Genomic DNA, 27970 nt, shown 5'->3' with positions numbered 1-27970 from the left:
CTTTTTAGTTTTGTTTTATTTTGCACATGAGTCTGTTTAAAAAATCAAGACTGCTAAAAAACACAGGGACCACTGTGAATAATCTTTATCTGGTCTCAGATTTCCCTTTAATTATTTGAGAAGGAATCGAAACTCCTCTTCCTTCTATTCTTCCCTGCTTCCATAATCCCCTTTGCCTGTTTGACCTCAAATGGGGAAATGTACAAGGTTCTCTTCTCCCTCCCTCCACCCAGGAGACGGAAGCAGGGAGGGTCAGAAGATGAAGTAATTTAAGCACAGTTTCATACATAATAATCCTTTCAAATTGTATGAGGTATAGGGTTCATTCTATCCTCCTTGGCATCAGGAAATAGGCCCAGGGAAGTTGAGTAGCTTGGCTAGTCTATTTGACTCCAGATCCTCTACTTTTGTTCACAAAGTAGAGATTTATTCAAGGCGGGTATATCTCGTTTGGGAACCATGGGCCTTGCAGTGAGTGGTTAAAACCTGGTCTTTTGAGTCAGAAAGACTTACTAGGAGGAAATTACTTAACTTCCTTGTGAGTTGATTTCATCTATAAAACAAAGCTAGTGAGCCCTTTGTTTCTGTTACTGGGGCCGGAGTCAGCGCTCATCGTGCTTACCACAAAATACTAATTCATTAAATGGCAACTTAAAATATATCTAATATGAGAGCAGATCCAGAAGCAAGTCTGACTTAGTAACTTCACTTGAAGCTTGGATCCTGGACAACCAGTTGGTTCAAGCTGACTGCAGTTGGATGGACTCTGGCCAGAGTAACTGCTTGTTAAATCTGATACCCAAATATCGACTCTCAGCTGTTGAAAGGAGTGTTGAAGTAGGAGTCCCATGAATGTTAGAGTCAGGATGTGTTGATATCATGAGGAACACGACATAGATACATGTTTCTTTAAATTGGATGCCATATTGGTATTGTTTTAGCCAAAGAACACATGGTTAGCTGAGATTAATTCAAGTAAAAAGAGCTGATTTAAGGATATAGGCACTGGGTGGAACATAAGGGCAGGAGCATGGCTGGGACTCCTTGGAGCCAGAAAACTTTCAGAAACTAAAGGTGTTAACCTCATCTTTAAGCATCTGTCTAATTTCTGGTTCTTGTTGTATTCTTTCCCTTTTCACAATGTTCTACAGCACAGTACAACACTCACATACTTCAGTTTTGTGGGTGTGTTTGGATTGCTGCTGGAAACCCGCTGGCTCGGTGACCATCATGGCCCATGTGGGTAGAGTCATTTGTACTCAGTGTGACCACAAAGGCCTATCTTTTTAGCAGAAGATACAGATTTGTAGAGGATGCGCCTGTAGGGAAAAACGAGGCCAGAAGGCTGTTACTCATATTTTCAAAAAAGAAAGAAAGGTCTAGAAATGAGTTGTGTTTTTTTTAAAGCATGGTAGTTTTAGTTCCCCAGGCTGAAACGTCTGGCATTATTGATGGCAGGAATGCTTAAATGACATGCCAGCTGTTTTATGAGAAAATAATTCTCTTGAGAGTCAATCCTGCAAACCCAAATTTGTATGTTTGCTATTGTCACTTTCTAATAAATGTGGAATGTTAATCTTCATCTTCTTTTGGTTTTCTTCCAGAGATATGAAGACTATGGGATGACTCCCCCATCAGGCCCATTGCCGAGGTAAAGTTTTTAGGAGAAAATGCATTAGGACTTCCTCACATAAACTTTCAAAAATTTTGTAAACTCACTTTTTTGAGCTAATATTTAGAGCAGATGAAAACTTCAGAGTTGTGTGTTCTCTTGGGCTAATCTGAAGAGGAGAAAAAAGGTGGAAATTACGGTCTGCTTCCAATAATGTCAGACTAGATAATTTGCTGAGAGCAACTAGAAAAGCTAGACAAGATGTTAAAATAAAACAAAACCAAACCCAGAGAGCTAACAGGACAGTGAAGTGGTATGGGGCCAAGATCCAGGAAATCCAGAGAGATGAGCCCTGCCTTTTGGTCGAAAATTCTCCTAGGGGCCCCTGCTGATTCCAAAGGAGGTGAGTGAGAAGGTGAGCAGGACTTTGGACAGACTCATGCAGCTTGGAGTCTTGAAAATTCGACATGGTGAAAAGTTGTGGGATACATCTCAAGGCATGCTCAGGGGGGAGTTTGATGCCTTAAGTGAATCAAAATATATTTGAAAAGAAAAATGGCTGGAAACCAGTGATCTAAGCATCTATCTCAATGTTTAAAAAAAATAATCTAATTAAACCTAAAGTAAGTAGAAGGAAGGAAATAATAAAAATAAGAATAGAAATTAAAGAAAGGGGCGCCGGGTAGCTCAGTCGGTTGAGTGTCTTCCTCCAGCTCAGGTCATGATCCCAGGGTCCTGGGATCGAGCCTCATGTTGGGCTTCCTGCTCAGGAGGGGAGTCTGCTTATCCCTCTTCCTCTGCTTGTGCGCTCTCTCTCTCTCTCTCTCTCACTCACTTTCTCTCAAATAAATAAAAAGAAATTAATGAAATAGAAAAACAATACCATAATAGGGGAGATTGACAAAACTAGAAGTTGGTTGAGAGAAGCTAATAAAATTGGTAAATCCCTGGAGAGCTTGATCAAGTAAGCTGCATATCATTATCACTGACGGGAATGAAAAAGGACATATTAATCCAGATCTTTCAGAAACAAAAAAGATTTTGACAGATTTTTAAAAAGATTTCACAGATGTTAGGAGGATTTTATGAACGCATTTTTGTTAAATTTAAAATGGAAAGTAGGTCAGTTAAGCGTCTGCCTTCGGCTCAGGTCATGGTCCCAGGGTCCTGGGATCTAGTTCTGCATCTGGCTCCTTTCTCAGCAGGAAGTCTGCTTCTCCCTCTATCCCTTCCGCCTGCTTGTGCTTACTCTCTGTCTCATGCTCTCTCTCACATTCTCTCTCTCAAATAAATAAATAAAATCTTTAAAAAATTCTTAAATGGAAAAATTCTGGGGCATCTGGCTGACTCGGTCAGTGAGCATCTGACCCTTGATCTCAGGGTTGTGATAGGAGGCCCATGCTGGGGTTAGAACTTATCAAGAAATAAATTAAATTGGAAAAAAATGTTTTTTTCAAAATAAGATGAATGGGAAAATTTCTAGAAAGAAAGCCTGAATTGTCATATAACTATTAAAGAAATTGAAATCATTCCTAAAATTCTTCCCACAAAGAAAACTTGGGGCTTCAATGATGAATTCTACCAAAAACACGAAAGAAAGTAAACATGCCAGTGTCCTACGAATTATCTATAGAATATAAGAACAGAGAATGCTCCCCACCTCATTCTTAAGGACTGCATAACCTTTATCTTTTCTTTTTTTATTTGACAGAGAGGGAGAGAGCACGAGAGAGAGCACAAGTAGGGGATGTAGCAGGCAGAGGCAGAGGGAGAAGCAAGCTCCCTGCTGAGCAGGGAGCCCAATGAGGGACTTGATTCTAGAATCCTGGAATCATGACCTGAGCTGAGGCAGACACTTAACAACTGAGCCACCCAGGTGTCCCAAGACTGCATAACCTTGATATCAAGGATGAGACAAGGACAGGGAAATTGCAGGAAAGAGGACATTAAAGGTTCATGAGTTTTACTCATGAGCATAGATGCAGAAACTTGAAACCAAATATTAGCAAACATATCCAGCATTGTATATGAGAGGATATCATATCACAGCCAAACTGGATTTATTCCAACAATGCAAGGGCAATTTAACATTTCGGAAAATCAGCCAATCTAATTCACTACCTTGAGGAGGAAAAAAGAGGGAAATCTCATTTCACTAAATAGAGCATTTGATAAAATTCATCATCCATTCGTGGTGAAAATCTTAGCAAGCAGAGAATAGAAGCGACCTTGTCTAATCTGATAAGAGTCATCTCAGCAAATATGACTTAAGGTTGAAATGTTGAAAGTTCTCGTTTTGAGAGTAGAAGCAAGACAAAGATAGCTGCTTCCATTACCTCTGTTGCCCTGGGGGTCTACATTGCCCTGGGGGTCTAGATGGTATAATGAAACAAAAAAAAAGAAAGAAACAAAAAGATTAAGGAATTCAAGAAAAGAAATAATACTGTTATTATTCTCAAATGATACATTTTTTAAGTAAAATCCTTAAATGTCAAGTTGAGAGGTAAAGTGGGAGGCTTGGGGGGCAGGGAAGGGAAAATAAGAAACAAGGTGGGACTGGAGAGGGAGACAAACCGTAAGAGACTCTTAATTTCACAAAGCAAACTGAGGGATGCCCGGGGGGGGGCGGGTAGGGAGAGGGTGGTTAGGTTATGGACATTGGGGAAGGTATGTGCTATGGCGAGTTCCGTGAAGTGTGTAAACCTGGCGATTCACAGACCTCTACCCCTGAGGCTAATAATACATTATATGTTAATAAAAAAAAATCCTCAAATGTCAACACAGAAATTGTTAGAATTAAGAGAATTTAACAAGATAGATAAATTACAAGATAGCTAGATATAAGATCTGCATACAAAAATCTGTTTTATTTCTGTTTATGAGCAACAGACAAAATAAAAACTTTTAAAGATACTACCCAAAATAGCATTAAGAAATATAAAATATCTCAGAATTAATCTCACAAAAGGTAGCTTACACCTCTAAAGAAAGTGTTCATGGATTGGGCAACTCACTGTATTTCAAATAGCAGTCTCCCATAAGTGATGTACAGATTCATTTTGATCCTGTTCAAAATCCTTGTAGTTTGTTTCTTTAAAGAAATATGTGGAGACTGACAAGCTGATTTTAAAATGTATGTGGAAATGCAAAGGGCCAATAATACTCAAGACACTTTGAGAAAAAGAATAATATGTGAGGACTGTTCTAAAGGTTGTAACTTACTATAAGGTAATGAAGACCTTGTGCTATCACTGTAAAACTAGACAAATAGACCAGAGGAACAGAATAAAGAGTCCATAAGCAGACCCACAGGAGTGGACAAATGATTTATTACAAAGAAGGAATTGCAAGAAGCCAGTTAATCTCAGAAGTCATACTCAACTATTCTTTCAATGACTACATATCACACAGAAGTAGGAATGTTACCTGCTTCCTCATTTTTTTCTGTTCTTTCTTTGCCCACATTTTCAGAGGGGCTTGTTTTATTCTCCCCCAAAGCCCTCCCCAGCCCAGGCACTGCTTCATGGTCCAAAAACAACAAAGGTAAAGAGAGTGCATGAAAATTAGGTGATCTGGGGCAGAAGTTAATGATGGGGGATGATCTGATCTGGTTTGCCTAGTTCAGTTCAGTTTACACCTGTTTTTTAGTGTAATTATTAATCACTTGGACTCTCAAAGGCATTTTGGTTTGGATGGCCAATTTTATGGTTACTCAAGTTAAAGGATTCTGGGGGATTGGGATCCAACTGAACTGTGTACACACAATTTAGGATAAAAAGGATGCACATGTAGCCAGGAGGAGGATAACTGGGCAAAGTAGAAATCACTAAAGGGCAAGAGCTAGTTCTTGGGTAGATAGTCAAGAGATTATGATTCGATGAGGTGAACTACAGGATACAGATGCGGAAGGAGAAGCATGCCTTCATGTTAATGCTCTCCGATCTGTAAGGTCAGAAATGTCAGGCCTCTCTCTCTGAGGTGAACCTAAAACAGTAGCAGTGATCTACAGATAGCAATATAAATAGCTCAGGCTTCAGTTGACAGGAGGTGCTCTAGAAATAAGACTATAGAGTAGGGGCAAACCAGTCTGTGTTCTCGTCAGACTAGTTTGATCTGTTAATTACTGGTTGACTGTCATTTGCAAAGAGCTGTAAATAGACTATCGTATTTTTTTATTCTCGAGTTTCTTCAGAAGAGTGGTTCTCAAGGTGGAATTCTCAGACCCCTAGAGGGTCCTCGACACCCTTTGGGTGGGTGGGGTCTATGAAGTCAAAACTGTGTTTCGTAATAATATTAAAGCCTTATTTGACCTTTTTTTTTTTTTTTTTTTTAATTGTGTTGATGCCTACACTGAGGGGCAGAAGCAATGGTGGATGAAACTGCTGGAGCCTTAACCCGAGTCAAGGCAGAGGCACCAAATAGCCTGAATGTCCTCATATTCCTCACCACCATGCAGTCCAACTTTTAAAAATGCCAGTTTGTTAGTTATGTTAGCGTGTCCTTGATGAAGTAGTACAAATTATTAATTTTATTAAAAGTAAACCCTTGAGTCGTTAATCACAAAAGAGGACAAAAGAGGAAATACATATGAAGCGCTTTGTGCAGTATGGAATTTTGAAGGACAAGCACCTGTTCAGGTGTTTGTGTCGAGAACTGATCTGTACTGCTGCTCGGTTTTCCGTTTGCGTTGTCAATTGGCAGACATTGTTATTCAGACTTGCGCTGCTTGGCAGACACTGTCTTGAGAATGAAGGAAGTGAGCCTGTCACTTCAAGAAAAATAACTTGACAGGATTTGTTGTCAATGATAAAATTGAGCTTTCAAGCGAAAATTTGATTTTTGTTTGCCACTGGGCACTTGACAACTTCCTAGTACTTAAAGACTGTTTTGCTGAGCTCAGTGGTGATATTAATGAATTAATTTTTTTTAGTACTATCAAATAAAATGTATCAATATCTAGGAAGTCTGCATAACTCAACAAATGTGTATTTTCCAAATGACTTATGTCATAAAATCATGCATGGGTCCGTTCAAAGTGCAAAATAATAAATCAGTGGGATTTCTAACTGACAACAACTGATTGAATACAAAGTATATGAAAATCCAGATGTTTTCTATTAAGGAGATTTGAAAAAAAAAGTCAGATTCTTCTCACTACTTTTTGGGGAGGGAGGGGTTAGAAAATACAATTGATTTCGTGAGAAAATACTAATGGGTAAGATGCTTAATATTGTGATTTTTAAATTAATTTTAGGCATAGGTATTTAAAAATGTTTTCATTTTAATTCCGAATGCAAGAAATATCTGTAGATATAATCCACAGAAACAGATGTTCTCAAGAGTCCTCAGTAATTTATGAGTATAAAGGTGTCCTGAGACCAAAAAGTAGGAGAACCTCCGCCTGAAGCACTGGTCTTCAGCCTTTAGTATCAGGACCATCAGTGGAACTCTGGGTCCTACCTCTAGAGATTCTGTTTTCACTGGGCTGGGGTGCAGCGTGGACATCGGGGTTTTTTAAAAGATACTACTGTGCAGCCGCGGTTGGGAACCACCACTCAGTCCCATGCTGGAGAGGCTCCGGCCCTGGCACTTCGCCTCCACGTTCATGGGGTCTGTGAGCTCAGGCATTTCTTCCTCAGTCATCTGGCAGAGATTTCTCCAGCATCAGCCATATCCCAGGCACTGTTCTCAGTGCTGGAGATATGTCCATGAGCAAACAGAAAACGCCTCTGCCCTTAAGGAGCTCGTGTTCCAGGCAAGGAGACAGATAATACACCGCTAGGCAGAGAGGTCTTCCTTTTCTGTAGGGCCGAGGGTGGCACTAGTCAAATACCAGAGCTGGGGTGACATGTGGTCCTGATGCCTGGGCTTGCTTTGCCTTCAGACCAGGTTTTGGACCCGGTTTGCTGCAGTCTTCGGAGCTCGTGCCCCCGGAGCCCCAGCAGCCACAGACGTCGGCTGAAGCCCCGTTCGCCGCCCGAGGGATCTACTCCGAGGACGTGCCATCGGTGGCCCGGCCACGGCCTGTCGGGGGCACTACAGGTACATGGGGCTGTTTAGCTTGCATTCGGCCACAGTCTGGCAGAGGACATGTCAGACTTCCCGGTGTTTCATTGTCCCCGTGTTCGGTGACCTCCTCCACTGGTCTGAGTGGCCTTCCCCTGGATCCTGGTGGAGGTGTAGGCAGGGGAAGTGGGAGGAGAGGGCGGCTGAGAGATCCCAGGACTGGCACCCTCTGGTTTGCTCTTGGGTCTGTGTCTCAGAAGCTATCCCTTCACCTGGAATTCACAGCACGACTCTTCCAGGGAAGACGTTTCTAAATTCTCACGGTACACTGAAAGATCTCTGGCTGGGCTCTTGGTGTGGCATTAAAACAATGTTTGTTTTAAAGAAGGCATTTTTCCAGCTTGTGATAAGCAGCTCTGGACATTGCTGGCCAGTGACCTAAGGGAGGTTTTTGTTTCATTTGTTCCTCATGACGAGGGTTGGTGCTCATAGGTGACAGGCAGCGCCCAGCAGGGCTGAGCTGAGGTTCCTACATGGCACTGGGCTGGTCTGCCCCAGCGGTTTACCTGAGAATTAAAAATGGCTTTTAAGTAATTATTAATTAAATTTAATTAATTATAATTAATTATGTGATCATTAATTAAATTTAATTAATTAAAATTGCTATTTCATGTTGTGAACCCCATCTCAAGAACAGTTGATACTATGAACGGCTGTTCATGGTTCCCAAAGCATCTGTGGAGTTTCTAAGAGTCTAAGCCCTTTTTTTTTTTTTTTCTTTTTCTTTTTTTTTTTTTTTAAAGATTTTATTTATTTATTTGACAGATCACAAGTAGGCAGAGAGGCAGGCAGAGAGAGAGGAAGGGAAGCAGGCTCCCTGCTGGACAGAGAGCCCGATGCGGGGCTCGATCCCAGGACTCTGGGATCATGACCTGAGCCGAAGGCAGAGGCTTTAACCCACTGAGCCACCCAGGCACCCCTCTTTTTTTTTTTTTTTTTTAATACAGCTCAGCGTACTCTGAAAAATCCTCAAATTTCATTCTACTGATCTATGTTTATTCCAAGGGCTCAAAGTCTGTTGTTTTCCTTTTTATTTTATTTTCATTTCTTCACCTTTCTGTTGGAAGCTTTAGTGAGGAGCCATGACATATTAAATAGCTTCTCTTTTTTTTTTTTTTTTTTTACTATTTTCTAACTTTCTGGATGATCCCTACCTTTATAATATCATCAAGGAACCAGTTTAAGCCAATTTGAAACTTGTAATAATTGGTGGATAATTACCCATTATGGTTTCTTTGGAAGTTCTTGTATGTTGCATTATCAGTCAACCAAACAAATAATATATCTGGATGTCTGACAGGATTTCATATATTCTACACATGCCATGCTTACAGTCAGTTTTGTTTCTCCTGCTAATCATTGTTTATTGGAACATTGTTGTGTATTATATATCCCAAACAAAATTCAGACATATCCATCTTTACTCTAGAAGAACAGAGAAATGATATATATAGAACATTTGAAAAGGATATTATTTCTAATAATTTCTAATAAGAGATTACGTTATGTAAAAACTTGTGATAGAAAATATTAAGATTTACTTTCTGACTGTGTAAAATGGTCAAATATGTCTATGTCTAAAAATTAGTAAAAGCAAAATAAAGATAGTATCTGGGGAAGTATTTAGCAGATACATAGGTCCATGAGGTGTTTTTATTAGAAGATGACTTGTATAAATTGATAAGTGGGCAGACTTCAGAGCATGAATGGGCAAAGGACAGGAAGAATGAATTCACAGAAGGAATATTTGTGTGGGGTGTGTGTCACATGAAAGTAAACATATGGAAAATGCCCAGTTTTGAAAATTACTAAAGAAATGCACATTAAAACCATGGTGAGACACCATTTCAGTGTTCTATCTTTCCATAGTAACATAGCGTGACAACATTAGTACCCAATTTCTTGCTCTGTACAATGGGCGTAATGTGTTAGTACTTACCTCCTGTCATTGTTTTGAGGATTACAGAAGAGAAAAGATATGAAGGGCTCAAAATAGGGCCTAGCATGTTGTAAACTCTCAGTGAATATCAGCTACAATTATTATGTTTTCAGTGATGGTATAAACCACTGAACATTCGGAAAGCAGCTGGGCAACATGACTTACTGAACTTTGGATTTGGTAATTCCACTTTTGAGAATCTAGGATTCTCCTCCCCAAATAAATCCAAACACTGGGAAAAAACTACATGTGCAAAGATATTTATTAGTGCATTATTTATAATAGCAAACCGTTGTGAGCCCCTGAAATGTCTAGTAATAAGGGAATCAGTGAGTAAATTGTGGATCTATTTATTTATTATTAATTAATTCCTTAATTTCATTTTAGTTTTTTTTTTTTTAAATTCCAGTATATGTAACATAAAGGGTTATATGAGTTTCAGGCATACAGTATAGTGATGCAGCATTTCTATACATTACTCAGTGCTCATCATGGTAACCAAGTTTATCTCTTTTGCCTATTTCACCCATCCCTCACCTCCCTTCTCTGCCAGCCATCTGTTTGTTCTCCATAGTTAAGAATTTGTTATTCTGTTTGTCTCTTTTTTCTTTGTTTATGTGTTTCATTTCTTAAATTCCACATGAGTTTAATTGTATGATATTTATCTTCCTCTGATGGACTTATTTCCCTTAGCATTACATCCTCTAGCTCCATCCATGTCATCGCAAATTGCAAGATTTCATTCTTTTTTATGGCTAAGTAATATTCCAGTGTATACACACACCACCTCTTCTTTTTTTTTTTAATTAAAAAAATTTTTTTCAGTGTTCCAAGATCCATTGTTTATGCACCACACGAGTGCTCCATGCAATACGTGCCCTCCTTAATACCACCTTTTCTTTACCCACTCATCTATGGTTGGATACTCGGGTTGCTTTCATAACTTGGCTATTGCAAATACTGCTGCTATAAACATAGAGATGCATATATCTTTTTGTATTAATGTTTTCATTTCTTTGGGTAGATACCACTAGTGGAATTACTGGATTGTAGAGTAGTTCCATTTTTAATTTTTTGAGGAAACTCCCTACTATTTTCCAGAGTGGCTCCACCAGTTTGCATTCCAAGCAAAAGTGTGCAAGGGTTCCTTTTTCTCTGTCTTCTTGTCAACACCCGTTGCTTTGTGTTTTTTGTTTTTTGTTCTTACTTTAGCCATTCTGACAGGTGTGAGGTGATATCTCATTGCAGTTTTGATTTGCGTTTTCCTGATGATGAGTGATGTTGGGCATCTTTTCCTGGGTCTGGATATCTTCTTGGCAGAAGTGTCTGTTCATGTCTTTTGCCCATTTTTAATTGGATTATTTGTGGGGTTTTTTTTTGTTTTGTTTTTTGTTTTGGTTTTGGTACTGAGTTGTATCAGTTCTTTCTATACTTAGGATACTAACCCTTTGTAGGATATGTCACTTGGAAATATCATTTCCCATGTCATAGGTTGCCTTTATTTATTTATTTATTTATTTATTTCAGTTAGCTAGCATATAGTACCTCATTAGTTTTTGATTTAGTGTTCAACGATTTATTGGTTGTATATGACACCATCCTTTGCTGTGCAAAAGCTTTTTATTTATCCCAATAGTTTATTTTTGTTTTTGTTGCACTTGCTCAGGAGACGTATCTAGAAAAATGCTGCTGTGGCTCATGTCAAAGAAGTCACTGCCTGTACTTTCTTCTAGGATTTTTGTGGTTTCAGGTCTCACATTTAGGTGTTTAATCCATTCTCATTTTATTTTTGTTTGTGGTTTAAGAAAGTGGTCCAGTTTCATTCTTTTGCATGCTGCCGTCCAGTTTTGCCAACACCATTTGCTGAAGAGACTGTCTTTTTCCCATTGCATGTCCTTGCTTCCTTTGTTGAAGATTAGTTGACCATCTGACTGTGGGTTTATTTCTTGGCTCTCTGTTCTGTACCACTCATCTATGTGTCTCTTTGTGCCAGTACCAAACTATTTCGATCAGTATATTTTGTAGTATATCTTGAAATCTGGGATTGCGAGATCTCCAGTTTTGTTCTTATTTTTCAAGATTGCTTTGGCTATTTAGGGTCTTTTATGGTTCCATACAAATTTTAGGATCATTTGTTCTAATTCTTTGAAAAATACTGTTGGTATTTTGATAGGTATATTTGATAGGGATTGCATTAAATCTGTAGATTGCTTTGGGTAGTATGGACATTTTAGCAATATTTGTTATCCCAATCCATGAGCATGGACTATCTTACATTTTAGTGTGTCGTCTTCAGTTTCTTCCATCAGTGTTGTATGGTTTTCAGAATACAGGTCATTTACCTCTTTGGTTAAATTTATTCCTAGGTATTTTATTATTTTTGGTGCCATTATAAATGGGATTGTTTTCTTAATTTCTCTTTCTGATACTTCAATATTAGGATATAGAAATGCAGCAGATTTCTGCATATTGATTTTGTATCCTGTGACCTTACTGATTAATTTATCAGTTCTCGTAGTTTTTTGGTGGAGTCTTTGGGGTTTTCTATACATAGTATCATATCTCTGCAAATAGTGAAAGTTTTACTTCTTCCTTACCAATCTGAATGCCTTTTATTTCTTTTTGTTGTGTAATTGCTATGGCTAGGACTTCCAGTACTATGCTGAATAAAAGTGGTTAGTGGACATCCTTGTCTTGTTCCTCTTGATCTTAGGGGAAAATCTCTCAGTTTTTCACCATTGAGTATGATGTTGGCTGTGGGTTTTTCATATCTGGCCTTTATTATGTTGAGGTATGTTCCCTCTAAATATAGTTTTTTCAGGGTTCTTATCAGGAATAGATGTTGTACTTCAATGCTTTTTCTGCCTCTACTGAAGTGATCATATTGTTCTTTACTCTTGTTGATGTGATGTATCACATTGATTTATTTAGCAATATTGAATTACCCTTGTATCCTAAGAACAAATCCCACTTGATTGTGGTGAATTATTTTTTAAATGCATTGTTGGATTTGGCTTTCTCATATTTTCTGAGGATTTTTGCATTCATGTTCATCAGCGATATTGGCCTGTTGTGTGTGTTTGTGTGTGTGTGTGTGTATGAGAGAGAGAGAGAGATGTCTTTATCAGGGTAATGCTAGGCTTATAGAATAAATTTGGAAGATTTCCTTCCTCTTCTGTTTTCTTGGAATAGTTTGAACAAAATAGGTATTAACTCTTTTTTAAATGTTTGGTAGAATTTGGGGCACCTGGGTGGCTCTGTCAGTTAAGTGTCTGACTCTTGATTTTGGCTCACGTCATGATCTCAGGGCCATGGGATTGAGCCCCACACTCAGCAGGAAGTCTGCTTGGGATTCTCACTCTCTCTCTGCTCTTCCCCACCTATCTCTCTCAAATAAATGAATAAATCTTAAAAAAAAAAAAAATGTTTGGGTGCCTGGGTGGCTCAGTTGGTTGAGCGACTGCTTTCAGCTCAGGTTATGATCCTGGAGTACCAGGATCGAGTCCCTCATTGAGCTCCCAGCTCCATGAAGAGTCTGCTTCTCCTTCTGACCTCTCTCATGCTCTCTCTCTCTCTCTCTCAAATAAATAAATACATTTTTAAAAAAAAATTTTTAAAATGTTTGGTAGAATTCATCTGTGAAGCCATCTAGTTCTGGATTTCTGTTGGTTGGGACTTTTTTGATTACTGATTCAATTCCATCACTGTTAATTGGTCTGTTCAAATTTTCTGTTTCTTCTTGATTCAGTTTTAGGAGGTTATATGTTTCTAAGAATTTATCCATTTCTTCCAGATTGTCCAATTTGTTGGCATATAATTTTTTTATAATATTCTCTTATAATCCTTTGTATTTCTGTGGTGTTGGTTATTACTTTTTCTCTTTCATTTATGGTTTTATTTGAGTCTTTTCTTTTCTTTCTTTCTTTTTTTTTTTTAATGATTCTGGCCAAAGGTTTTTCAATTTTGTTGACAGTTTCAAAGAACTGGCTCCTAGTTTCTATTGATCTGTTCTATTTTTTGTTTGTTTGTTTGTTTTTGTTTTTGTTTTTAGTTTCTACTTTGTTTATTTGTGCTCTGATCTTTTTTATTTTCTTCCTTTTACTGGTTTTAGGTTTAGTTTGTTCTTTCTCTAGCTCCTTTAGGTGTAAGGTTAGGTTGTTTGAGATTTTCTTCTTGAAATATGCCTGTATTGCAATAAACTTCCCTCTTAGATCAGCTTTCACTGCTTTCCAAAGATTTTGGGCCATTGTGTGTTTGTTTGTTTCATTTGTCTCCATGTGTTTTTTGATTTCCTCTTTGATTTCTTGGTCAACCCATCCCTTGTTTAGCAGCATTTTATTTAACTTCCATGTATTTGTGATCTTTCCATATTTTTTTCTTGTGGTTGACTTTCATAGCATGCATAAAAGATGCATGGTATGACTTCAGTCTTTCTGAATTTGTTGAGACTTGTTTTGTGGCCTAACATATTATCTGTTCTGCAGAATGTTCCATGTGCATTTGAAAAGAATGTGTATTCTGTTTTAGGATGGAATGTTCTGAATCTGTTAGATCCCAGGGGTCCAATGTGTCATTCAAAGCTACTGTGTCCTTGTTGATGTTCTGTTTGGATGATCTATCCATTGATGTAAGTGGGGTGTTTTAGTTCCCTACAATTTTATTGGATTGCTGTCGATAATTTGTGTATATTTGTTAATAGCTGTTTTCTGTATTTGGGTGCTCTTTTTTTTTTTTTTAACATTTTATTTTTATTTATTTGACAGAGAAAGAGATCACAAGTAGGCAGAGAGGTGGGGGGGGGGGGAAGCAGGCTTCCTGCTGAGCAGACAGCCCAGTTTGGGGGCTCAATCCCAGGACCCTGGGATCATGACCTGAGCTGAAGCCAGAGGCTTAACCCACTGAGCCACCCAGGTGCCCCATGGGTGCTCTTATATTGGTTGCATAAATATTTACAATTGTTATATCTTCATTTTGGATTGTTTCCTCTATGATTATATAGTGTTCTTCTTTGTCTTTTGTTACAGTTTTTGTCTTAAAGTCTGTTTTATCTGATATAAATATTCCTATCCCAGCTTTCTTTTCACTTCCATTTGCATGATATATATTTTTTCATTTCTATACTTTCAATCTGTATGGGTCTTAGGTCTGAAATGGGTCTTTTGTAGGCAGCATATTTTTGTTTTTTTTTAATCCATTCTGTTCCCCCCCCCCATGTCTTTTGAATGTTGCATTTAGTCCATTTACATTCAAAATAATTATTGATAAGTATGTACTTACTGTCATTTTGTCACTTGTTTTATGGTTGTTTTGTAGTTCTTCTCTATTCCCTTCTCTTGCTCTCTTATCTCTTGGTGGCCTGGCTTAATTAGTGATATACTTGAATTCCCTTCTCTTCATTTTTTTTCAGATCCATTACTGATTTTTTCTTGTGGTTACCATTAGGTTTATATATAACATCTTATGCATATTGCAGTCTATTTTAACCTGATGGTCATTTAAGTTTGAACCCATTCTAAAAGCACTACATTTTTACTCTTCACCCTTCCATGTTTTAGGTAAATGGTGTCATACTTCGCATCCTTTTATTTTGTGAATCCCTTGACTGATTTTTATAGATATACTTAATTTGTACTGCTTTTGTGCCTCCTACTATTCTAATTTTTGCTATGGTCTCATTTCTACTCCAGGTCCCCTTTAACATTTCTTGTAGGGCTAGTTTAGTGGTGATGAATTCCTTTAACTTTTGTTTGTCTGGGAGACTCTTTAGCTCTCTTTGTATTGTGAATCATAGCCTTGATAGTTAGAATATTCTTGGTTGCAGGCTTTTTTTTTTTTTTTCTTTCAGCACTTTGGATATGTCATTTCACTCCCTTTTGGTCTGCAAAGTTTCCACTGATAGCTATATGGGGCTTCCCTTGTATGTAACTGTTTTCTTTTCTCTTGCCCTTTTTGAAACTCTCTGTTTATCACAATTTTCTTGCCATTTTAATTACTGTGTGTTTTGTTTTGGACCTCCTTTGGTTGGTTTTATTGAAAGCTCTCTGTGCTTCTAAGATCTGAATTTCTTTTTCCTTCCCCAGATTTGGGAAGTTTTCAGCTATTTCTTCAAATATATTTTCTGCCCCCTTTTCTCTCTCTTCTTCTGGGATCCTTATAATGCAAATATTGTACTTGATGGTGTTCCTGAGTTCCCTTAATCTAGACTCATTTTTTTTTAAAGATTTTTATTTATTTATTTGACAGACAGAGATCATAATAGGCAGAGAGGCAGGCAGAGAGAGAGGAGGAAGCAGGCTCCCTGCTAAGCAGAGAGCCTGATGCGGGGCTCGATCCCAGGACCCTGGGATCATGACCTGAGCCGAAGGCAGAGGCTTTAACCCACTGAGCCACCCAGGCGCCCCTAGACTCATTTTTTATGATTCTTTTTTTCTCTCCCCTGTTCAACTTGTTTCCCACTACTCTGTCCTCCAGAAATTTCAGTGACTGAGTTTTTCATCTCTGATTCATTCTTTATGTTTTCTGTCTCTTTGTTGAGGGTCTCACTGAGATCCTTCACTCACTTCTCAAGTCCAGTGAGTATCTTTATGATTATTACTTTAAATTCTTTATCTGGCGGGGTGCCTAGGTGGCTCAATTGTTAGGCATCTGGCTTTGGCTCAGGTCATGATCCCAGAGTCCTGGGATCAAGTCCTGTGTCAGGCTCCCTGCTCAGTGGGAAGCCTGCTTCTCTCTCTCCCACTCCCCTTGCTTGTGTTCCTTCTCTCACTGTCTCTGTCTCTCTGTCAAATAAATAAATAAAATCTTTAAAAAAAAATTCTTTATCTGGCATATTACTTATCTCTCTTTCATTTAGCTTTCTTGCTGTGATTTTGTCCTCACTTGCACTTGGGACATAGTCCTCTGTCTCCTCATTTTGTCTAACTCTCTGTGTCTGTTTCTCTGTGTTAGGAAAGTCAGCTATATCTTCTGCTCTTGAAAGTAGTGGTCTTATGAAGAAGAGGTGCTGCCCTGCAGTGTCCTCTGTTCACCAGAACCTGGTGCTTAAGTGTATCTCCTGAGCACCTCCTGCGTGAGAGAGCCCCCTACGTTGTGGCTGTGCCACTTTTGCCTTCAATGTAGTTGTTGGTGATGGCTCTCATTGCCTGTTGTGGGCAAGATTTGGACCCTTGTTGTTAATGGGCCATCTGGGACCACTGGGCTTGTTTTGGGTCAGACCAGGTGTTTGCCAGAGATACAGTAGCACTAAACTGCAGGGCACTTTCCCTGTGTTGTCCCCTTAGAAGCTTTTCTTGGTTAGCGAGGCTTGCAGTCACAACAGATGCCTGCCCCCAGCCCACTGCTGGGATTCCAGTTGGACTGCTGTGTGTGTGGTTATCTTCCTCTCACTCCAGAGCAGGAATCCCTTTCTGAGTGGTACTGATCCCCGTCAGGGCTGCTTGCTTACTGCCATGCTATGACACTTCTTTGTATGGATTCCTGCCAAGGTGGGTTGGAGGGAGTGTGTCTGCAGGAGGATACAGGAACAGTGTGCCCAGTGTTAGCAGAGCTTCTCAGTTCTGCCTGGGGAGGAACCTGGAGCTTCTTTGGAGAGGTGCTAAGGACAGATAGGAGGTGGTGGGTCCACAGAAGTGTGTGGGGACAGAGGGCACTGTTAGGGAGCTAGGTGGAGAGGATTTGTACTGTGCTGGTTCCTGCAGGTGTCACCTATATGTAGGCTGGGAGTGGTGGGCAGGGAAGTGGCATCTCTATACTCCAGGCATTTTACAAACTGCTGCCCCATGCTGTATCAAAGTGGGCTGTTTTTGTGCTGTCTCTTTAAGGGTGGGGACTCAGTTTCCTCTCACTCTCTGGCTTCCAGAGTTGAGCCTATTCATTTTTAAAGTTCTAGGTCTTAAACCCCACTGATTATAAGAATTCATGAAGTTAAGACCCTTTGGTTTTCGAAGCCAAATGATATGGGGATTATATTCCCAGTGCAGGCCTGCTGTGCCTGGGGTGCCTAAGCTGGAGTCTTCTCCTCTCCCTTCTCTGTGCTTGCAGTGACACTCCTCCTGAGGACAGTCTGGAGGGTTGGTTTGGTTCCCGACTGCATCTCTGCCCTACCTACCCTTTCTGATGTGGCTCCTTCTCTGTGTTTAGCTGTGGAGAGTCTGTTCTGCCAGTCTTCGGGTCATTTTCCGGGTTATTTACCCTGATGTGGGTGTTCTCTAGGTGTATCTGTGGGATGAAGTGAGCTTAAGGTTCTACTTCACCATCTTTCCTAGAAGTCCCCAGTTGTGCAGCTCTTTAAAATGAAGAGCTCAGAAAGAATTAAAAAAAAGAGGGTTTTAAGATTTCCCAATTGCCTCTTACTTTTATGGTACTTGACCTATTTTATCTCTTTCAGTTCTTGAAATAACATCATGAGGTGAATTTTTTATCCCCATTTGAGAATTGAGGCATCAAGGCTCAGTGGGAGTGGTAGCCAGCTGCCCAAGGTCACAGTGGCGGGGCTGGAATGCAAACCCAGGTTTCCTGAGTATGATGCCCTACTTGCATCGTGGGGAAAGCCTGTGCTGTAACATTAAGTTAACAAAGCAAGATACAGAACTGTGTCTCAATTAGGATTTCAACTACCACTTTAGTTTTAACACAAAGGTATGCTTTTCTGTCTACGTACTTGTCTGCACCTTGGTAAACACTGGAGAACAGTGTGCTGCATTTTTGTTCTTTGCAGGATTTGCTGAATGTGTGTTGGGCAAACAGTACTGATGGTCCTAATAATTTTAATAACTATATAAAACTTCAGTAACTGGCAAGAGTTTCTGCAGGGTACATTGCTCTGATAGGAGCCAGGCAGGTTTTTTTCCTGACCTTTAGTTATTAGATATCCAAATAAAATTGTGGTATTCCTTTTTTTTTTTTTCTTTAATGTATTTGGTTAATGGAGGCTGTTAATTTGATAGGTCGAGTAGGAGAGAACTGGAAGGTGGAGAGGCCCACCTCCCCTACCTCTGTGAAATCTCTGAACCTTGTAGGACCGGTCCGCAGAGCACAGTTGTATTTTATGATCTGAGAAGCTTTTGGATACAAGTATTTTATTTCACAGTGCTTAAAGATCACTTTTTTCCTCCCTTAATCTATGAAATAGGGATATATCCATATGCTAGAAGTTGATGGAGGAGAAAATATGTCATTTATAGCCCAGCCTTCATAGCTACTTGAGACTACAGCATGTCTACGTGTGGAGCATGTGCTCTAGAGAGACTCCTGGCTTTAGCCATCAGTATACCTCACTGGGGAAGCTGGGGGGAGGGGGCCTTAAATTTTTAATTATGACATAGCCAAGTTATGGGAAAAATATGAGTATAGTGAAAATAAATGTACTTAAACATGCTGAAAGGAAAGAGATAGGCACCCTGCCTTTTAAGAAAAAAAAATGCATATTGTATTTTCTCTCCTTGTGAGTCTCAAAGCCATGAGCAAAAAGGAACTAGGTTACATCTTTATGACTCCAAAACATTTCACTCATTTTTTCTAAGTAAGATCATCCTTATTTGTAACCTTTATAGAAATGAACAGAAGGACCCTCTATTATAGCCATTATACCCTGTCCTTTGATGTCTAGCCAGGAAAATAAGAACATCACTGTATTCAATGGAAATAAGAGCCCATGAACCAAGAAGCTCACGGTCTGTTTTCCGTAGGAAATGTTGTTCTCTGGAGATAGAATTGGTGCCATGTTTGAATAATGCTTGTATTCCTTGTCCCTAAGGAAGAGCTGTGGTCAGAACCGAAGTGTCTTATGCACAAGTGTCCGACTCTTGGTTTCAGCTCAGGTCATGATTTCATGTCGTGAGATTGAGCCCATGTGTTGGGCTCCCTGCTCAGCGGGGAGTCTGCTGGAGATTCTCTCTCTCTCTCTCCCTTTTCTTCCGCCCCTCCTCTCTTTCTCAAATAAATAAATCTAAAAACAAAACCAAAACAAAAAACAAACAAACAAAAAACTGGAGTGTCTTGCCAGGCAGCCTCACTTCCCAACAAGTGGTGACCAGCCTGTCCCACTGTGTTCCTTCAGGCTCCCAGATTCAGCACCTGACACAGGTGGGAATTGCAAGCAGAATTGGAGCCCAGCCAGTGGAAATCCCACCCAGCAGAGGCGGCCAGTATGGGGGACCCGGCTGGCCTTCATATGGGGAGGATGAAGCTGGCCGAAGAGAGGCTGTGAGTATCTTGTGTTTGGGTCATCACTGAAAACTCAGACATAATCATTAAATTTAGCTGCTTCTGCTTTGAGGATCCCTTTTTAAAACCTACATTTAAAAAAAGATTTAACCTCTCTCCCTTTTCTCTGTGAGTGTATTTTTGCTTGCAGTTTTTAAGTAGTAAATTCCCACCCACCCAGGGTGGCTGAGTAATTACACTGAACTTATAGAAAGCATATAATTTTACCTGAGGCAGATTTCAGGCTTAAAGTAGTGAATTTTTGAAAATAACCTTTTAAAAAGATAGTAAAAGTGATACTCATTACAGAAAATCTGGACAGAGACCTATAAGTAACAGCTACCTTTAAAATTTTTCTAATTTTTTTTATCAGTTAAAAAATTTTTTTTTTCTAATTTTTATATAATTAGTGTGGTAAAACACACATAATATAAAATTTGCCATCTTAGACACTTTTAAGTTTACAGTTCAGTGGTTTTAAGTACATCCACGATGTCATGCTACTATCTCCACCATCTATCTCCATAGTATTGTTCATCTTATAAAGTGGAAATTCTTTGCTCATTAAACACTAAGTGCATTTGCCCTCCCCCCTCCCAACCCCGGCTGCAGGCAACCACAGTTGTACTTTCTGACTCTGATTTTGACTTTCAAGTAGTGAATTTGAACCTGTAGGTGACTAAAATCTGCACTTGATCTTTGGCGTTACTGGGTAAATTTGCATGATCTTACATACCTACTTGCTCCCCATTTATGGTTTGTTGTGGGTTTATCCACATCATTTCCGTTATGACCCCCCCCCCCCCCACGGAGTTGCTTCAGCCATAAGCTCACAATTTGGGGGTCCCAAGGCACAGTTTCTCTTAGAGGCTTCTCATCCCTTTGATCACTCCTTTATAGGGATGGGATCAATACAGGCACAGATGCTCTCCTTTGTTTTTCTCAAGAATTTTACATGCATTTACATGTCTTTCCAGCAAATGCACTAAATTATTTTCCTGACTGGAGGCTTCTACTACTCAGTGAAAGAAAATTGATTTGAGAATATAATTTTACTCCAATAGATACATTGTTATACTTTGAATTTCAGGTGTCTGCTTTACATTGCTGACCTTTTTCTGCCTTCATTGTGCCTAACTTATTTTCATAAGGTATTTTGGATTTTCCTATCAAACCCGGTGTTTACTTGACACTGACACTTTATCACTATTTGGAAACATGAGGGCTTGAATGCCATGTTTACCAGGAGACTTACTTTTTAACATCAGTGAAACCACAGATTTAGTACTCATGTATATATCTAAAGAGAGATTTTTCACTGAAAAAATATGAAAAAAATCACTGAAAAGTACAATAATTCTAGTCAATGGATGCCCAATTAATTTATATTATGCAAATATAAGCAAAAGTGTCGTGTGTCCTAGTGCAGATAACTTTTTAAAGAAAAGGCTGTGCAGAAGAGTCAGTAGATACACATAAATAAAATAGAAAATGATTTTGTGACATTCCCCATGTGCTGTGGTCCCTGTGTGTGTCACATGCACACCCTCCCAGGGCTCGAGTCCCAGAGCAAAGCAGTTCTTATCAATCTCTCTGCAAGTACTTGCTCGTCTCTTCCAACTCTCAGATACTCTCATCTGACCCTTCACCTCCACAGGACACCCCAGCTCTCCAGGTCCATTCCTGTTATCCCAGTGGGCCCCTCCCTTGCACACACAGGGGCACCGAGACTTGGCCAACCTCATCATTCTTTCTGTCTGCCTTTAAGCCAGTATTTAATAGGCACCTGTTAAGTTCAGGGCTTGTTTTTTTGTACTGCTCTCCCTCCAGCAGTTCTTCCACAGTTTCTATATTCCATCCCGGGGGCCTTCTTGGAGGGCCACGTTCGGTGGGAGGTGGGCAGGAGGAGTTCAAGTCCCGGGGGCACGCCCACCACCAGTTTGAATGGGATTTTCCCTCCTGCGCTTCCCTGGGAAGCCCAGTGACGTGTGCCGTGTTTTTTTTCAGACGCACATGCTTGGACATCAGGAGTACTCTAACTCACCGCTGTTCCAGGTGCCAAGGACTTCAGGCAGGGAGCCCTCCGCTCCTCCCGGGAACCTCCCACACAGGGGGCTGCAGGGCGCGGGGCTGACTTACACCACCAGCTCCACGGAAGACCTCCAGCCCGGCCACTCGTCAGCTTCACTCATCAAAGCGATCCGCGAGGAGCTGCTCCGGCTTTCCCAGAAACAGACCGCCGTGCAGAACTTCCACAGCTGATCGGCATCGCCTTGCAAATTTGCCAAGTATCCGCTTCCCGTGGAAGCAAGACTAAACGGAAATCAATGAAATGGGTGTTGGTGAGAGAACGCGCCTCTCCTGGGCTAGGTGCCCATGCGAGGGAGCAAGCGGCAAAGTTAGAAGATGCCATAAGTCACGGGACGGCTCACGATGCTTTTAATAAGTGGGCAGTTTTTTGACCACTTGGGTTGTAGTCCACATGTACATACTTTTGGCCAAAAGCCAGCAGCATTTCGTGAAGGCAAACCACAAACCTAAGCTAACGAAAAAAAAAAATCACTAAATTCCTCTCCTTTTTAAAGGTAAAAGGTGGAAATGTGTAGATGGTATAGGGATGAACAGAATCCAGCATATCCTTGGGAAAGTGTGATTCAGATTGGTTTGTATGGTGAACTTGCTGCTTTGTTTTCTGAGAAAAGAGATTTGAAGACATTTTATTAACAGCTTGATTTCCCTCTTTTTCTCCATAGGAACTTATTTTAATAGTCATATTAACAACAAAAATACTAAGACTGTTTGGGAATTAAAAAAGCTACTAGTGAGAAACCAAATGATAGATTGTAGAGCCTGATGATTCCAAAAGAAGCCATCATCTGCATTTTTCCTTCTTCTGGTGCTACAGCTCCGAGGGCCCCTCCACCTTTATGTCTGTGAAATGCAACTTTGGCTTTTGTAGTGGAAGAACATGCTGAAGATTTCATTTTGTTCTAGAAAGAAAAAAAAGAACAACCAACCTCCCAAACAGGGTCGGGGGGGGGGGGGGGGGCCCTGGGGGAAAGTTTAATATTTATTTGGTTATTCAAAATACATATTGAAGTTTAGATTTACATTCTTAATTGTATTTGCTGTTTATTAATTGGGCGCATGCAAGTACCAACAACATCCCATTTCGGTGCATGTCGTCATTAAGGTCAGACCTACAGAAGGAGGCTTTCAGGAGGTCATAACCAATCCTTGCACTTGGCTGATGAGTTGCTCACAAATTATGTTTGAATGAGAAAAAAATTATTTACCAAAACTACTGGGGCCAACAAATTGTTATTCACAAGTACATTTCTAGTAATCACATTCTCTGTGTTCAAGACCTGGAAATGGAACAGAGTTCAATCCAGCCTCTCAGTAATAAATCAAGAAATGTAATGAAGAGCTTTGAGGACCACAAGGGAAAGGCAAGAGTTGCTCCTGGTTTCTGATTTTATTGTGCATGACCACTAAGTGACTGTTAAAACCATCTTATGTTCTTGGGGCCTGACAGAGGGTACCATCTGTCTTGAGATTCACTCCTGAAGTAAACATTTCCCTACTTCCCAAGCTAGAGTAAGGAATATAACAACAAGGGCCATTCTTTTTTCTGATACCTGAGTGAAGCGCAGAGGAAAACCATAACAGATTTCCACTAGGAATCCTTTTTTATTAGATTCGCTAATACTTTTGATGAACGACAGATAAACAGAGATTTGGAGCTCTGATGAATCAAAATCTGTAACAAATTTTAAGAACCCTGAAACAGCTAAAATAGGTTTCCGAAGTGTAATCACTGGGGGCCACAATCATGTTTTAGCGCTTCCTTAATGAAGCTGGTCAGACAGTCTGATGATACAGGGAATATTTCTTCTGGGAAGTTAAATGTAGCCTTTTCTTCCTCTGTGCCAGTATTCGGGAAATACCAGCCTTCCTGAATATGTTAGGAATTTGAGATAGCCAAGCAGAATTTTATTATGAACACCTTACAGTAAATTGAGGTCGCGTGACAGCAAATGGAGTAAACGTAGGCCCTCTCCTCCCATTCTGCTCAGTGTCTCTTTGCACACAGTGTACTAAGAATGGTTACCTCCTCTGTACATCCCAGAAACGGGTGTTTGTTTTCCAGAGGGCTGCAGTAGTGATTTTGATGCCTTTCAGATTAGTATAAAAGGATTCCACCTGTATTGTTATGCTTAGAATTGATAGACTTTTCAGCTAATGTCATGACCAAAGATAACATAGGATAACCGGTGGTGTGTGGCGTGGTGTGGGCAGGCTCATGGGATCACCAGCACTCTTGTTTTGATTGTAAAGCACACTGTGCACCTGTTTCCTCTGAACACCTACAGCAGTTTCCTGTCACCAAACTCAGGACAGACTGACTGTTGTTGGGAGCACCACACCCAGGTGGGTCTTTGGACACTCGGTTAACATGATCTACTGAAAAGAAAGGTTCTCATGTTGATCTTGTGTGGCTTTGAAGTTCCATTAACTGAAGTACTCTAAAATGAAAAGTCAAATTTTGTGTCTATTCTCTTTTCCTAGTTTAAGTCTGGTGGTGGGACGCTTGGGTAGCTCAGCTGGTTAAGTGGCTGCCTTCAGCTCAGGTCATGATCCTAAGGTCCTGGGATCGAATTCCACATCGGGCTCCTTGCTCAGCAGGGAGCCTGCTTCTCCCTGTCTGCCTGCCACTTCCCCTGCTTGTGCTCACTCTCTCTGATTAAAAAAAAAATAATAGTAAAAAAAAAAAAGTTCTGGTGGTAATCATGCAAGCCATTAGGTTGAGTCAGAATTTCAGAGAGGGTTGGAGATCATTTTCAGAGTCTACTTAGTCACCAACTTGCTATGTCAGGTACCTTCTCAAGCCTCTTTCTCCCCATCAGCCAGATAAGGACAGACCTCTTCTGTCCACCTCCCAGAATCGATTGTTTCAAGATTCAGATACGATCTTGTGTGCAAACAACCCTCAAGGAGGGTGCACAAAGCTTGGTGAAATGTAAAATGTTATCTGTATGATTGAACTGGTATTGGACAGCCGACATGCTGTTATCTACCAGTGAATGACTTCACATGGAAGTAACCAAAGCAAAACTAAGGGCGCCATGTGACTCCTCTTCCTCTTTCTCTATTTGCTTGAAATTCACTTCCTTCATCCTTAACTTTAAAACATCATTTATCAAACATCTTTTTGCACCTGAAGTTTTGCCGTTTCTAGCACCAAAAATGTCAACATTATTCTTGTTTTTTAGAGCTTAGACTCTAAATCAGATAGCATAGCTGGGTATAAAAGATGGAAGCTACAGATACATCATGTGGTGTGAACATCAGTAAGATTCACTGAAAATACGCAAGTGCATTGGGTATTCAGGAGAAGGGATGTTGCACATTTGGAAACCATGGGATCCTGGGGAGAAGCCCACTTCAAAAGCTACTTTAATGAAGGTGGGGGAACTGGTGAGATGGCAAGGGAAGAGCTGGGAATGGGTGTGGCGAAGGATGGAGAAATTGGATGAAGCTGTCCTTGAAAATGAACTTGATCTGATGCAATATGGAGACAGGATCCCTAACTACACCATATAGGGAGTTCTAATTAAACAAGAGGAGGAAATGGGACTGTGAGAATGTGTTTGCAAGAATACAGTGAGACAGTGGCTGGGTCTGTGAAGAAGGTCTGCACAGCAAGAGATCCAGTCTGGAGGAGGGAAGAGAAGGGTACCAAGAACTGAAGGACCAATTGTAAAGTATGAAAATATTGTAAGAATTCCACCGAGGTTTACTGCTTAGGGCAGCTCTCAGTGGTTAGCCATTCAAACACATTAAGTCCTTTGTGGAGCATAGTAGGTTATAACTAAATATATTCCACTTCTTTGTAGCTGTCTACACAATTTTCTCCACATTTTATTTGATTTCAGAATATGTTTTGACTTTGGTGGGACATGGCTTTTGAGCACCAGATGAAGCAGGTTTTGCCAGCCAGATTTTTCAGGGCCTGATGCCTGTGATGCAAAGCATAGGTGATGGTGTACATGAAGGCTTTGGGCCAAAACAGGTAGTTCTGTGTTTTATGAGCCTCCCATTTAATTGTGTACAGGGTCAGTGTTTACTGCATTGCCCTTCTTAGTGCTCCAGGGCCAAACCAGTCACTGGGACACCGATTTGCATTTGCAGTAATTCACACGTTAATCATTAAATACACTTCTCTTTCCCTTTCATATTAGATTCTTAGACATGAATGCATTTGCTGATTGAAAGGAAAGCTGGTTAAGGTTCTGGGCAGGCGAGAAGGGGGCCTCCAGTCTTAACGGCCATACCGACTTCAGCTCAAGGTGAGCTTTAGCCATTCCATTTCTACCTCCAAAGCCAGTCTCCAGAGCCTGCTTATCCACATTTGTCCCTGACGGGAGCGTGAAGGAGTCCGCTTCTGAACATGCACACTGACCATTTGGTCACAAAACACATTTTTATGGAATGGTAACCTGGACTTCATTTTTACATTTAATCCAACACATGAATGAATATTCTTAAAACAGGTGAGAGGGGTCTCTAAGAGCAGCTGCTGTAACATACTCATAAAATGTAATAGCCTCACACTTACTACCTAATGAATAAGGAGTGTGTATATTTTAGGTTTCTTTTGATATTCTTGGAAGTGACTTTGAGTGTTTAGGACTCCCCTCCCTAGTATTAAAAAGACTTGAAAACTGAAACCTCACGGTACAATCCTAATTCCATGCTCATGTGTGTTAACAGTACATTTAAGAACTTATCTTAAGAACACGCAGCAGCATTGAAATTTAGGAAAAGAATATTAAATGCCTTGGAAATACGAAGCAAAGTTAGGAACCAGCGAGCAAGTGAGAGAAGGAATGGATGTCTTAATCTGAGGTGGTCTAGTGCAAAGTAGTTTCCCACAGGGTAGTTCTACAGGATCCTTGCTTTTCCTTCTTCTTCCAAGTTTTTCTGCTCTGGGGCCACTTCACATTTCAAGAAAGAGTGAATGGTAGAAGGGACAGAGATAGAAATTGGAGTGATTTGAGACGCTCGGTCCCTGGTTCCACCGAAACATTTCTGGACATCTTGGAGCATCATGAAGAGTCTCATGCCCCCGGTTTAGGCATTCATGACTTGATTTCCTAAGTGTGCAAGTTAGGAATAGTATAGGACCAACTTTAAGCCAGACTCCCTGTACTGTTCCTCTTGTTCATGTGGAAAAAGAAGGAGACTCCACTGATGAATGTACTCACTCTAAACACCAGAGGGCTCATTTCAGAAAGAGGGGTAAACACTGAGCTTGGCCCTCCTCCAGAGAATCCTTGAGGGAGTGTGGAGATTGGGTTCATTACCCTGGCTCAGCAGAGTTGCTCTGGGCTACCCACCTGTCTCCTCCTACTTTGTCAAGGTCCATGTTCTTCAGACTTCCTGCACTCATTCCTGGACTATGAGTGATAATGTATGAAAATATGCAGAGTAAATTGAGGCCACCTGTGGCATCGATACTGCAACTTGAACTTGACAATCATGGTTTGCTGGTCTCAAATGGGCACTTAAATTTCAGCGTGGGTATATGATTTAGTAATCAAACCCTCCCTTCTATTTGTCAGTTATGTTTCTACCCTTCGATTAGCCGCCCTGTTTTCTAATGTGCTGTAGAGTTTTTGAAATAATTTATGCAAGTGTTTGGTTTCCATGTTTACAATTTATACTGCTTTCCTAGCATTTTAAATGGAAATGTCAATAAATGCTATAATTGGTGTCAAATGATCTTTTCTGTTTATTTCCTTTGTAATGTGATTTTCTCATTTGTAGAGTGTGATCGTAGAAGGAAATGATCTCTTCCTCTAATGGTTGTGTCCCTGATAAGAACACCTAGGACCTTCATTTTCTAAGGAGTTAAGTTGAAATGAATCTAGTCTGCTCGTGCAAATTGCAGAACTGTTCATTCCTCCCTTGGCTGGTACCACCCGCTTCTGCCCACTGTGTTTTGCTTTTCTGCTTCCCGCTAATCAGATTGATGCTTCCACTAAGAGCAGATTCATTTTGGAATTAAAGGATTAGGTCTCTACAATCTAGAATGATAAAGGAGAAGATCAAAGTCTGCACAATTGGAGGGGCATAGGGTAAAC

At 40.2% G+C, this 27970-nt stretch overlaps 1 protein-coding gene across 1 annotated transcript in view; it reads left to right on the top strand.

The window, feature by feature from the left end:
• Nucleotides 1-27715, top strand: part of KIAA1549 (KIAA1549 ortholog) — a 134371-nt gene extending 106656 nt beyond the window's left edge. Inside the window, exons 17-20 of the mRNA XM_047695063.1 lie at nucleotides 1605-1651; nucleotides 7497-7654; nucleotides 19675-19820; nucleotides 21828-27715. Coding sequence (XP_047551019.1) covers nucleotides 1605-1651; nucleotides 7497-7654; nucleotides 19675-19820; nucleotides 21828-22082 — 606 coding nt within the window. The 3' untranslated portion in view covers nucleotides 22083-27715. The remainder of the gene's footprint in view (nucleotides 1-1604; nucleotides 1652-7496; nucleotides 7655-19674; nucleotides 19821-21827) is intronic.
• Nucleotides 27716-27970: the final 255 nt, after the last annotated feature.

Source organism: Lutra lutra, chromosome 11 (genome assembly GCF_902655055.1).
Source record: "Lutra lutra chromosome 11, mLutLut1.2, whole genome shotgun sequence".
In the NCBI taxonomy this organism is placed as follows: domain Eukaryota; kingdom Metazoa; phylum Chordata; class Mammalia; order Carnivora; family Mustelidae; genus Lutra; species Lutra lutra.
The sequence above is the reverse complement of the archived record's forward strand: the minus strand, read 5'-3'. Positions and strand labels throughout refer to the sequence as shown.